Source organism: Thalassophryne amazonica, chromosome 1, assembly GCF_902500255.1.
Source record: "Thalassophryne amazonica chromosome 1, fThaAma1.1, whole genome shotgun sequence".
Classification (NCBI taxonomy): Eukaryota; Metazoa; Chordata; class Actinopteri; order Batrachoidiformes; family Batrachoididae; genus Thalassophryne; species Thalassophryne amazonica.
This window is the reverse complement of record NC_047103.1, coordinates 78,592,986-78,606,172: the sequence shown is the minus strand read 5'-3', so window position 1 is coordinate 78,606,172 and position 13,187 is coordinate 78,592,986. Positions and strand designations below refer to the sequence as shown.

Sequence of the window (13,187 nt, the reverse complement as noted above, 5' to 3'; positions counted from 1 at the left end):
CTGTATTCTACAGCTCGGTACATTAGTTGCTCAACACTATACCAACATCTTTCATGACTCACTGATTTTAAAACTTTCTATTTTATTAGTCATCTCCTTACTTTTTTCTGTCACATATACAACAGCCATTCTCTTAAAGGACTAATGGCAGGATATAACCAAGAAAATGGTGCAAACATTAATTGTCTCATCTGTTTAATGTGTTGTTGATATTTTAATGCAGGTGCCCAACCTTTTTTGAACTGAGATCTACTTTTAAAGTTGAAGTTAAAGATCTACTAAGCCATATCGAATGCCATAGCATTGCCACAATTTATTGTGCGCCAATATAATAACACAATTTTCTAGGACAAAGATAAAGTTTTAACAATAATCATGCATTATTGAAGTAAATGTGCATGGTGAAAACAATAAGCACAAGTAGGCCTAGGACTGGCCTCAAGTTGTTCCCTACCTTTGTGGGACTTCTGGCACTGAGAGGTGGAAACTAGTCTCTCATAGTCCAGACAGTAGGTGCTGAGTGCAGCCGTAAGCAGGCACTCAGGCACTGTCTTTCTGCATTGGATTCCAGAATTGGACGTTCATGTCAGGTGTTGCTCTGGATTTGAGCTCAGTGTCATTTTTCAGTGTGAGGATCTCATTCTTAATAGCACAGCTCTCCACTTTGGATGTCATACAGTCCACATCTATATTTTCCCCAAATGGTAAACATAGAAAACAGACTCAGTGGATGCAACGTCAGTAAAGTGCCTGTCAAATTCTGACAAGATGCTCTGCACTTGATCATTATAACGTGCACTGTCAGGCTCAACAATCTGTGTCCTGGTGTTTAAGTTCTGTGTGGAGAGTTCTGCAGGTCACACTGTTGCAACCTGCTTGATAGGTGTAACTTGCTTTTAAACTTGCATTCAAATACAAAAACTGTGCATATTTAGCATGGTTTGAACGTTTCACAAATTCTTTAATTTTGGGCAACAATTCAGAAAACCGTTCCATAAATTTACCTCTGCTCAGCCACTTAACGTCTGTGTGTTCTGGTGTGTCTCCTCCAGCTGCACACAGAATAAATGCATCCTCAGGCTCCTGACCCAAACAGAACACGCAATCTTATTAGCCATATTCATCACTCTTCCATATTTATGAATCGTTGTGCTGCTAGCTGACTTTTCAATTCCTGGACGTTTCAGGCAAGCATTTAGCCAGGAAGTTAGCATTGTAGCTCTTGTGAATCGTCTTGAAATGCTTCTCTAAATTCCCTTTCTTCAGGAAAGCTACATGTACATTGCAGTTAAGACAGATGGATTTGCCATTTGAATAAATGAAAAGTAATCCTCCTCCCAGTCAGAATGAAGTCAGAATTTTTTTGTTTTCTTCTCCTCCACCATAGAAGAAGAGAAGAGCTTTTCTTCTATGGCATTTAACAGCAGCCAGCATCCTTAGTGGTGCATTGCTTCCACCTTCTGCATCACTCTGTTATTGCAGCACTAAATCCTCTCGAGTCCAGTGACAGATTTTTTTTCATCCAATCGACTGGTACTCAGCCCGCGATTGACCAGTCAACCAACAAGTCAGTCGTGATCAACTGGTTTGGCACGCCAGTTTTAAAGCAATGATACACTGGCATAGAATGGGGCAATTCTCCCTGCCACATAAAGGTAAAATCTATCCACAATGCATTGCATCATCAACATCTGGTGTATGTGTTTTTTAATAAGCCGAGCTCCCTGTCACTCATTTTTTGCTTTGTAGCACCTGGCAATTATATTTCATTTCTGTGTGTGTCTGTGAGACAGCCACGCACGTTTCTTTGATTTTGGAATAATGTGACCATGAAGGCTTGGAGATGAAGCAGCATCAGGTGACTACAGTGGGCAGCTCTCAATGTATCCTCAGCGGGACAGCTAACAGCACTGCTCAGTGTTATGCTGTGTTTACCTGCTTACTTAAGCCGCGTTCACACTAGGCGCGACGCGAGCGACAGGTTGCCATGTAATCCCTATGGAAGGATGCATTGTGACACCAAGCCATGCAGCGCGAAACGATGGACGCGAATGAAGCGACGCGAGTGAAGCGATTTTGAGTGATTTGCGCGTTTGTGGCATGATATTGTGTCACGTCGCGTTGCCCTCCTCCCCAAGTTGAAAAATCTGAACTTTTTCATTTTGTCGCGCCACGATGACCAATCAGGGACTGGATATGTAGTGACGTGGAAATGTCTGGAGTTTGACTGAGTTGGATGTGAACATGTCCTGTTTCTGGTAGCCAGCCTGTGAGCAGGACTTATGTCCCTTTTGTCCTTTATTTCACAATTATGACAGAGTTTGGGGGAAGAGCGAGGAGCAGACCCACAGCAGGGGGAGCAGAGGTTTTTTTTTTGTTTTGTTTTTTTTTTACATGCGCTCGAGCGAATCGTCCGTGAAGATTATTTTGTTTATTAACTACACAAATGTATAATTAAACAAATGGTGACTGGTTTCTAAACACAATTATGACAGAGTTTGTGGGGGAAGACCGAGGAGCAGCCCCACAGCAGGGGGAGCGGAGATTTTTTTTAAATTTTTTTTTTTTTTTTTACCTGCGAGCGAATCGTCCGTGAAGATTATTTTATTTATTAACTACACAGATGTGTAATAAAACAAATGGTGACTGGTTTCTAAACACAATTATGACAGAGTTTTTGGGAGAAGAGCGAGGAGCAGCCCCACAGCAGGGGCAGCGGAGTTTTTTTTTTATTGTTTACATGTGCGCGCGTGAACGGGACAGGTGGTCCTCAAACTGGGTCCTGCAGATGCAGAAGGACCGCTGAAAGCGGCCATCATCCAGACGCAGCTCCTGCAGCAAATAATGATACTCCCTGAATTGGGAACATCTCATGACGTTTGTCAGCTTTCCACAACTCGCTCCGTGTGATCAAGGTCCGTCATGTTAATTTGACTGACATCCAGAGCCAGTGAGTGGAATGGAAGCTCCTCCTATTTGATGACGCACTTGGGCGAATTTTCACAGCGAAAGCAGAGCGACACACTGGGCGATGGTGGCGCTTCCATCACCACACAACGTGAATTTGTGCCGTCTGGTCACGCCCGGTGTGAACGCGGCATTACCGTGGTTGGACAAATGAAAGAATTAGGAAATATAAATGTGATAATAGCAGCTTGGTATTTAATGACTGTCATGTTGAACTGATGGAACGCAGCTGCTCGCACTGTGTTCCTGCTCGAAAGACACCGTCACACGCCTACCCATCAGTGCAATGTTTCGTGGTTCGGTCATACGAGCTGTTTCGCGGTGAGTCATCCTGAGGTGTACTTATTCGCGCTATGTGTGAAGGGGCCCTTAGTAATGTATTCTTTGCCACTGTGGTCCCAGCTCTCTTCAGGTCATTGACCAGGTCCTCCTGTGTCGTTCTGGGCTTTCTCAGAATCATCCTTACCCCATGAGGCGAGATCTTGCATGGAGCCCCAGGCCGAGGAAAATTGACAGTCATGTTGTGTTTCTTCCATTTTCTAATAATTATGCCAATGGTTGTTGCCTTCTCACCAAGCTGCTTACCTTTTGTCCTGTAGCCCATCCCAGCCTTGTGCAGATCAACAATTTTGTCATTGCCATTCTTTTAGAGGCATAGTTACCATGAAATGTGTTTATTTAGTTGTCTCCATGCACTGAATCACTCCCGCTCACACCCATGACAATAGCTATGAAGTCTAACACAGTACATTATTCCTCAGATCTTAACAAAGTGATGATCAATGACTGAGAAAGGCATCATCTTCAGTACTTGTCTGACAACTTGTAAGAAACAGTTGCCTGCAGGCTCAGTCTTTGTGATCATTGGAACGTGGGATTTGGCTTCTGAAAGAGAAATGTAAATGCAAGAGAGGCAGAGAGATGGAGTCTTTCGATTGACGTGGATATTTTATGAGCCAGCTCCAAGGATGCTTGATTTCATCAGCTTCAGACATTGTGTTATTGTGGCTTTTACCTTGAGGAGGTGGAGAAGGATGCATTAGACTGAAGGAAAACATAAAAATAAAACACCCAGCAACAAATCAACAAAATTAATTATTGGGACAAGACAGAAGAATAATTAAATAAATCTGCCAGCATGTTCAAGCAGCAGATATTGTATTCAGCTTGCAGTAGTGATATAAACATTTACCATGAGTGTTATTTCTTTGCTGTTCTTCAGCGTGGTTACTCCCAGTTGCTAAGCTGTGGCTAAAGGAAAAGCAGCTTATTTCAGTGATAAAGAAAGACAGAATCAAATAATGCATAGTGCATGTGAACTGTGGAATGACCACATACTATAAATGCCTAAAATAATTACTGCTGGTTTCAGCAACTTTAAGATAACATATGTACTTGAGTCATGTTTTACATGACTGGCCCTTGTGGATTCCTTATTTTGCAACAGTGGTAGATTTCTCTCTCTCTCTCTTCACTCCCTCTCCCTGTGTGCGTGTGTGTGTGTGTGTGTGTGTGTGTGTGTGTGTGTGTGTGTGTGTGTGTGTGTGTGTGTGTGTGTGTGTGTGTGTGTGTGTGTGTGTGTGTGTGTGTGTGTGAGAGATAGAGATAAAATAAGAATATTGTCTGTGTTACTTGCACTTGTCTCTTTTTTCAAGGTGTATTTGGAGAGACTCCTCACTTACGCTGAGATTGACATTTGCCCTGGAAACTGGAAGCGAATTGTCTTAGGTGCCATTCTCCTTGCGTCTAAAGTGTGGGATGACCAGGCGGTCTGGAATGTCGACTACTGCCAAATTCTCAAGGATATCACTGTGGAGGATATGTAAGTTGATTGAAACACAGCATCTTGCTGCATTAACATGTCCTATCTTAATAGTTGTCTCCCCCCCCCTTGCTTCAAGTCTTACTTAGTTTTTGGATATGAAATGATATGATATGTTTGTGTCTCTGTCACTTAGAACATAAATTACTCTTCAACATTTTGGAAACACCAGACTTTTTCCAGATTTTGACCAAAATTACTTTTATGAACAAGGTATGCTGATGATTACGATGCCTCGTCACTATCAGCTAATTTTCCAACTTCCAACTTTCCAACTTAAAATCTCCTTTAACAGTGGAATGTCCAGATAAACTGCTGATCCCGACCTCTTCTGAAACTTCTCTGCTCTCTCACGACGTCCTGGGTCAACAGAGGCTTAAATTTGGAGGTTTTCAGCTCGAAACAGGCTGACGACGGCGGCTCGGGGCGCGGCGCTCCGTCCGGCGCCGTGGGCTGTCCTTAAAGCGATAGTAACACTCCTTAATCTCTCATCAGCCGTTAAAATTTTCACCGAAAACCGTCTTAATTTCTCGAATGGTGTCCACTTGGATGTGCCTTACAGTTTCCGAAAAAATTTTGATCAAGCAAAGCGCCAGTCTCTCAGCAAGTAGTCAGACAAAGGAATTCCGACGGGAGGGGTGGACCAGTGCTCACTCAAAGCCTGCCCACAGGCGAATGACGCAACCGACAGGCGTGAAAAAAGTCACACATGCGCACGAGGGTTCAAACTTGTCTGACGCAATCACACGTGATTCAAATCCATATAGTTTTTGAAAAAAATAATAAGGTCGGATACTTTTCTAACAGACCTCGTATTTATACTGTACATATAAAACTGCTAACTTAAGAATGCTTATATATATATATATATATATATATATAGTGTTATACTTTGATGTGCTGGCAGTGACAGAAAGTAGGGCGCCTGTAAGCCTGCAAATCATTTGTAATTGTCCTGTTGGTGACAGACACGGCTACAGTAGTGTTCAGAATAATAGTAGTGCTATGTAACTAAAAAGATTAATCCAGGTTTTGAGTATATATCTTATTGTTACATGGGAAACAAGGTACCAGTAGATTCAGTAGATTTTCACAAATCCAAGACCAAGCATTCATGATATGCACACTCTTAAGGCTATGAAATTGGGCTATTAGTAAAAAAAAAAAAAAAAAAAAAAAAAAAAAAGTAGAAAAGGGGGTGTTAACAATAATAGTAGTGTGGCATTCTGTCAGTGAGTTCGTCAGTTTTGTGGAACAGACAGGTGTGAATTAGGTGTCCCCTATGTAAGGATGAAGCCAGCACCTGTTGAACATGCTTTTCTCTTTGAAAGCCTGAGGTAAATGGGACATTCAAGACATTGTTCAGAAGAACAGCGTAGTTTGATTAAAAAGTTGATTGGGGAGGGGAAAACTTATACACAGGTGCAAAAAATTATAGGCTGTTCATCTACAATGATCTCTAATGCTTTAAAATGGACAAAAAAAAAAAACAAGAGACGCGTGGAAGAAAACAGAAAACAACCATCAAAATGGACAGAAGAATAACCAGAATGGCAAAGGCTCACCCATTGATCAGCTCCAGGATGATCAAAGACAGTCTGGAGTTACCTGTAAGTGCTGTGACAGTTAGAAGATGCCTGTGTGAAGCTAATTTATTTGCAAGAATCACCCGCAAAGTCCCTCTGTTAAATAAAAGACGTGCAGAAGAGGTTACAATTTGCCAAAGAACACATCAACTGGCCTAAAGAGAAATGGAGGAATATTTTGTGGACTGATGAGAGTAAAATTGTTCTTTTTGGTTCTAAGGGCTGTAGACAGTTTGTGAGATGACCCCCAAACTCTGAATTCAAGCCACAGTTCACAGTGAAGACAGTGAAGCATGGTGGTGCAAACATCATGATATGGGCATGTTTCTCCTATTATGGTGTTGGGCGTATATATCGCATACCAGGTATCATGGATCAGTTTGGATATGTCAAAATACTTGAAGAGGTCATGTTGCCTTATGCTGAAGAGGACATGCCCTTGAAATGGGTGTTTCAACAAGACAATGGCCCCAAGCACACTAGTAATCAAGCAAAATCTTGGTTCCAAACCAACAAAATTAATGCCTCGCAGATGTGAAGAAATCATGAAAAACTGTTATACAACTAAATACTAGTTTAGTGATTCACAGGATTGCTAAAAAAGCAGTTTGAACATAATAGTTTTGAGTTTGTAGCGTCAACAGCAGATGCTACTATTATTGTGAACACCCCCTTTTCTACTTTTTTTTTGCTAATAGCCCAGTTTCATTGCCTTAAGAGTGTGCATATCATGAATGCTTGGTCTTGTTGGATTTGTGAGAATCTACTGAATCTACTGGTACCTTGTTTCCCATGTAACAATAAGAAATATACTCAAAACCTGGATTAATCTTTTTAGTCACATAGCACTACTATTATTCTGAACACCGTGTGTATGTGTGTATATATATATATATATATATATATATATATATATATATATATATATATATATATATATATATATATAATGGCTTCATTTTGTCACGAAATGTAATTTTTTTCTCAAACATAACCCTTTGGAGACAGTCAACCGAATCTCTCTTCTTCTTTTGTGTGTAACGGCAGCAGGCATCCTTATTGTTGCATTGTTGCCACCTGCTGCATCAGTCCATTATAGCAGTGCCAAATTCTCTTGATGAGTTTAGTGTCTTTGAAGTATTTAAAAAAACAACACTTCCCCCTCTCATTTGACCTTATGGCTGAAATACTTCCTACAGAAACTTCTTCGAGGCCTTACAATTGATTTCCTTCAGTTTTCACTCTTTAATAGATTAATGACAATAATTTGCCTGCATGTCATCCCGTGTTCACACCGGGCGCGATGCGAGCGACTGCAGCCACAGGTTGCCATGTAATCCCTATGTAAGGACGCGTTTTGGCGCCAAACCGCGCAGCGCGACGCGAGTGAAGCGATTTTGAGCGTTTTGTGCGTTTGTGGCGTGATATTGTGTCACGTCGCGTTGTCCTCCTCCCCAAGTTGAAAAATCTGAACTTTTTCGTCTCGTCACGTCGGGATGACCAATCAGGGACTGAATATGTAGTGACGTGGAAATGTCTGGAGTTTGACTGAGGATGTGAACATGTCCTGTATCTGGTAGCAGCCTGTGAGCAGGACTTATGTCTCTTTTGTCCTTTATTTCACAATTATGAGAGAGTTTTTGGAGCGAGCAGCAGCGGGAGCGGAGTTTCTTTTTCTTTTTTCTTATACGTGTGCGCGCGAGCGAATCGTCTGTGTGGAGAATATTTTATTAATTAACTACACAGATGTATAATAAAACAAATGGTGACTGGTTTCTAAACACAATTACGACAGAGTTTTTTGGGGGAAGAGCGAGCTGCAGCAAGCAGCGGAGTTTCTTTTTTTTTTTTTTTTTATTGTTTACATGTGCACGTGTGAACGGGACAGGAGGTCCTCAAACTGGGTCCCGCAGAGGTGGAAGGACTGCTGAAAGCGGCCGTCATCCAGACGCAGCTCCTGCAGCAAATAATGATACTCTCTGTATTGGGAGCTTTTCACAACAACTCGCTCCGTGTGATCAAGGTCCGTCATGATGACTTGACGCCGAGCGGAATGGAAGCTCCTCCTATTTGATGACGCACCGGGGCGAATTTTCGCAGCGAAAGTCCACCCAAGCAGAGCATCACACCGGGCGAAGGAGGCGCGTCTGTCGCCACGCAACCCCCGCGAATTTGTAGTGTCTCATCACGCACGGTGTGAACGCGGCATCAGAATCGGCCCGCATCATTTTTACTTTTATTTTTTATTTTGGTGAATTTAATAGACTGTGGTACAGCTGGTGCACAGGATGTGTGCTTTTTAATGTTACTATGCCGTATACGAGGGCTGTCAATAAAGTATAGGTCGGGACGCAGCCGACGTGGTGCGGCAGCACAGGAAAAACACCTCCGTGTTGATAACCATTTGTAAAATCCAGGCGGCTTTTGATGGCTTTCAGTGGAGTGAGTATATGAGAAATTGTTTAACAGCTGGACATGTTCCAACTTGTCCTTAAGGCTTCCAACAGAGGTGTTTTTCCTGTGGCGGAGCGTCGCGGCGGCTGCGAGCCGACGCTGCAATCCGTCCGAACGTCTTTCATTAAAAAAATCTCCTTTAACAGTGGAATATCCGGATAAAATGCTGAAACCAACATCTTCTGAAACTTCTCTGTTCTCTCACGACGTCCTGGATCAATAGAGCCTGAAACGTGGAGGTTTTCAGCTTGAAACAGGCCGACGATGGCGCCTGAGAGCGCTGCACGACGTCTCGCTCCGTGGGAAGTCCTTAAAGCGACAGTATCACCTCAAAATCTCTCATCAGCCGTTAAAATTTTCACTTAAAACCAGCTTAATTTTTCGAACCGTGTCCACTTTGATGTGTCTCACAGGTTTAGAAAAAATTTTGATCAAACAAAGCGCCAGTCTCTCAGCAACTTCTCAGACAAAGGAATTCCGACGAGGGGCTGGACGACTCCTCCCACAAGGAGTGCTCACAGGCGAATGACGTCACTGACGAGCGTGGAAAAACTCACGCATGCGCACGAGGGTTCAAGCATGTCTGACGTAAAAACATATGAATGAAATCCATATAGTTTTTGAAAAAAATAAAAAGGACCTATACTTTATTGACAGACCTCGTATTTAATTACTAATTGTTGTGTGTGCGTGTTGGACTGTGGGTTTTCTTGGTGACTGGCATAAGTAGTTGGGGTGCAAACTCACATGGTGTATTTTAGGAATTTATTATGGGGCAATAAATTTGCAAGTATACATTTTACATGTAAATACCGTATTAATAAAGTCATAACAAATAAGAAGTACATATACTATAGTACTAGGCAGGTATCACTGAAAGAAGGTTTACATAGACAAATTATTTTATTACAGTAAGGTTTCCACATACCCCAACATACAAAAAATATAAAATGAAAATTCATGAAATTGGTCTCTGCAGTGGCCCCGAAATGCCTCTAAAATGCTCAAAACCTCTGAGCTTCAGGGGCTGGGGCCTACAGCGGCCCCCAGACCCCCAGCCATTTTCAGAGTTTTTTTTCTTTGCCCATTTAGGCCATAAGGTGAACCACGAAAAAGTAGCTAGAAAGTGTTTTTCATTCCCATGTCTTGACACTACTTTTTAAGTGCATTTTTGTATAGACCAGGGGCGGCCAAGTTCGGTCCTCGAGAGCCACCTTCCTGACACTCTTAGTTGTGTCCCTGCTCCAACACACCTGAATCCAATGAAAGGCTCATTAAAAGTCTGCTAATGAGTCTTTCATTGGATTCAGGTGTGTTGGAGCAGGGAGACAACTAAGAGTGTCAGGAAGGTGGCTCTCGAGGACCGAACTTGGCCACCCCGGTATAGACTGTACCCTTACGGACTTTGGGTTAAACATTCTAAGCAATATATCCTGCATTTTTTTGTCACAAGCCATGAATCTACATAAGTATAAATTACAAAAAAAAAAAAAAATTGTGTGGTGCTAGTTTTATGTGTTTTATTGCTCAACATTCATTTTAGCAACACAAAATTTCTCTCAAATTAGCATTTATATATGTATAACATTTTAGACAAGTCTTGATGAATTATTACAATGAAATGTGAATTTAGACCATGAAATCTGTGGAATAACGCTTCTTCAACTGTTATATTACACATGGTGAATTTTGACACACACTCACACCAGCCCCCTTCACTGTCAGAAACATCATTCCATGTAGCTATACTTTCTATTTCCTTCTGAACATTCACACAGTGCTGGCACCTACACAAATCAGTGAAAGACAGTCGTGCTGACATACAGAACATCTGTTTGTATCACATTTTGCCGTGCTTGCAGCTGCAGTGGACTAACTGCAAAATACTTTGAGGAGCAGGATTGTTAGTCAACCAGGTCACTTTTAACTCCCCATCCTCAATGTGCCATACATTACCAATGGATGAGGGAGCACACATAATGCCTTTCAGACAATGTTGCATTTTTGCTGCTTGGTACTTTGCCCTTTTGCAGAATTGGTGTGTTGGAGGCATAGATAGTTCTGGCAAAGCTGAAAATGCCATGCAGAATGCTTTGTATCTTGCATCGTTCACATTTTCAGCATTTGACTGGCCATACAGGTGACACACATATTTGCAAACTACTCCAAAAGGCGGAATGCTCCAGGCTAAAACGTCTGTAAATGCCTACTCCTTTTTCTCACAAGCAACAGAAAAGTAGAGTCACAGCCCAAGAGTTGAGGACACCTTGGCTAAGTCAGTGATCCTTGTTCTGTTAGCAACTCCTGTGTGGAATTCCAACCTACATTGTAGATCTTTCTCCAGATGTAAAGCAATGACTGCCACATCAGTATCAGGGTTCTTAATAACCACAGCGGTTATTAAGAGCCCCGTGCTGTTAATAACTGCACTGGAACATGCACAACATGGTCCTGTGCGGCATGTTGTGCATGCAAAAACATCCTGGTGTCGCATTCCTCATGATCATATGTCAAATCTTCAACAGCATCACCATCTCGCCATGCACCTTAGAGGAATTCTGCCAGGGCCGCATTGTTTGACAAAAACGTTTACCATTGTGTTGGTGTCTTCTGATCTTCTCCATAAAGTTGCACCTGTTGTGTACCTCCAACAGCTCTTAGTGAGTGTTCTGGATTTTTTTTTCTGCTCATCTCTGGATACTGATCAATCACAAAGTCTACCCATGAACATTTGTGATGCAGAGCAAGCTTGACCATGTGCAGTAGTATTGTCTCAGAGAGCTCTCCAAAGGTATTTAGTCTGGACCTTATGACTTGAATGACTGCCATGCCATCGAAGAAAATGGCTCCATCTGCTGCAACTTTGTCAACCAAGCAGTCGCCACCTGTGGTCTCTAATAAATCCATAAGAGCTGATTTATCTGTTTCTGCAAGAGAATCATCAGTACTGGCTAAAGGATATGAACCCATTCCCAAGGAGTAGGACAGGATTTCTCTCAGGTCTATTTTTCTACTTTGACCTGTAACGCGTAGTCTGGAGAATAGCTTCTTGTCTGCACGCAGAATATCATCCTTGCCTGCTGCAGATTCTTTCTTTGCCTTTGACTGGTCACTGAAAGTCTTTCTTTTTTGTTGATTGGGGAGAATATGTCAACTGATTGTGGGCTGTATTAATTTGAGCTGTTATTACAAATTGCTAAACAGTTTACCTTTATAGATTTTTCCCGGTGGGGGGGGTAGTTACGACCTTGACCCTTGACATCCTGATTTAAGCAGTTATTACAGTTATAATAAAAAAGGAAAAATATTATGAGCTTGGAGAGTGGATCAAAATGATTGAGAATGATTTATGTTTCATTTAAAATTGCTGCAGTGTTTTTACTCCAAACCTGACAAAGACAGTGTTAGTATTTCAGCTACATTACCTGTAGTTTGAAGCATCAATGTCCTCATGCTCTTCTGTCAAGGTTCTCGGGGGAGCTGGGCACAGCAAGAGGTAGGAGGCACAATGCAGACTCATAATCAGTTGGTAAGATGTAAAAGTCTTTATCGGAAAATTCAGGCAATTGGTTTGTACACAAAAAGGCAGTCAGCGAGGTGTAGGTACAGGCAGGTGTAAAGCAATGGCATCGTCAAAAAAATACAGGCTGTGGTCAAGGGCACGGCAATCAGAGATACACAGGCAGAGACAAAGGCGAGGTCGAGGAAAACAGGCACGGTCAGCAACAAGGAACTATGGTGAGGAACTAGGAACGAAGAAACGAGCTGGAACGGAGAAAGCAACATCAGCGAACAAGCAACTGAAAACTAAAGAATCAGAAACAGAATCGCCTTTATTTTCATTGTAATTTGCATTACAATGAGATTTGAGTGCAACTCCAAAAGGTGCTTTCCGTGGTGCGAGTAATTTTTAGCCAAATAAAAGATAGTGAAATTTAACGGTAAATTATTCAGAGTATATGTACAACTAATATAAACATAAGGTAAATAAAATGAAATGTGGACTAAGTAATGTAAAACGAGAATTATAAACTGTGGAATCATATTGCACGGGAATATTGCACATGGTTTACAGATACTGCACAACAAACTTGAAGGTGTGGATTAGAGTGATTTGTTTTTGTTCAGAGGAGTGACCGCTCTGGGGAGAAACCTGTCCCTGAGTCTGTTTGTCCTAGTTTTGATTGACCTATACCGTCGGCCGGAGGGTAGTAGGTCAAACAGGTGGTTGCTGGGGTGGGATGTGCTTTGCTGATGCTGGCAGCTCTGCTGAGGTAGCGAGAGCTGGCAATGTCTTTCAGGCTGGGCAGAGAGCAGCCAGTGATCCCCTGGGCCATTTTGATCACCCTCTGCAGCAC

The 13,187-nt window shown here is 42.1% G+C and overlaps 1 protein-coding gene across 1 annotated transcript in view; it reads left to right on the top strand.

The window, feature by feature from the left end:
• ccny (cyclin Y) overlaps positions 1-13,187 on the top strand; it is a 208,763-nt gene that overhangs the window by 150,958 nt on the left and 44,618 nt on the right. The window contains exon 9 of the mRNA XM_034171913.1: positions 4,623-4,789. Coding sequence (XP_034027804.1) covers positions 4,623-4,789 — 167 coding nt within the window. The remainder of the gene's footprint in view (positions 1-4,622; positions 4,790-13,187) is intronic.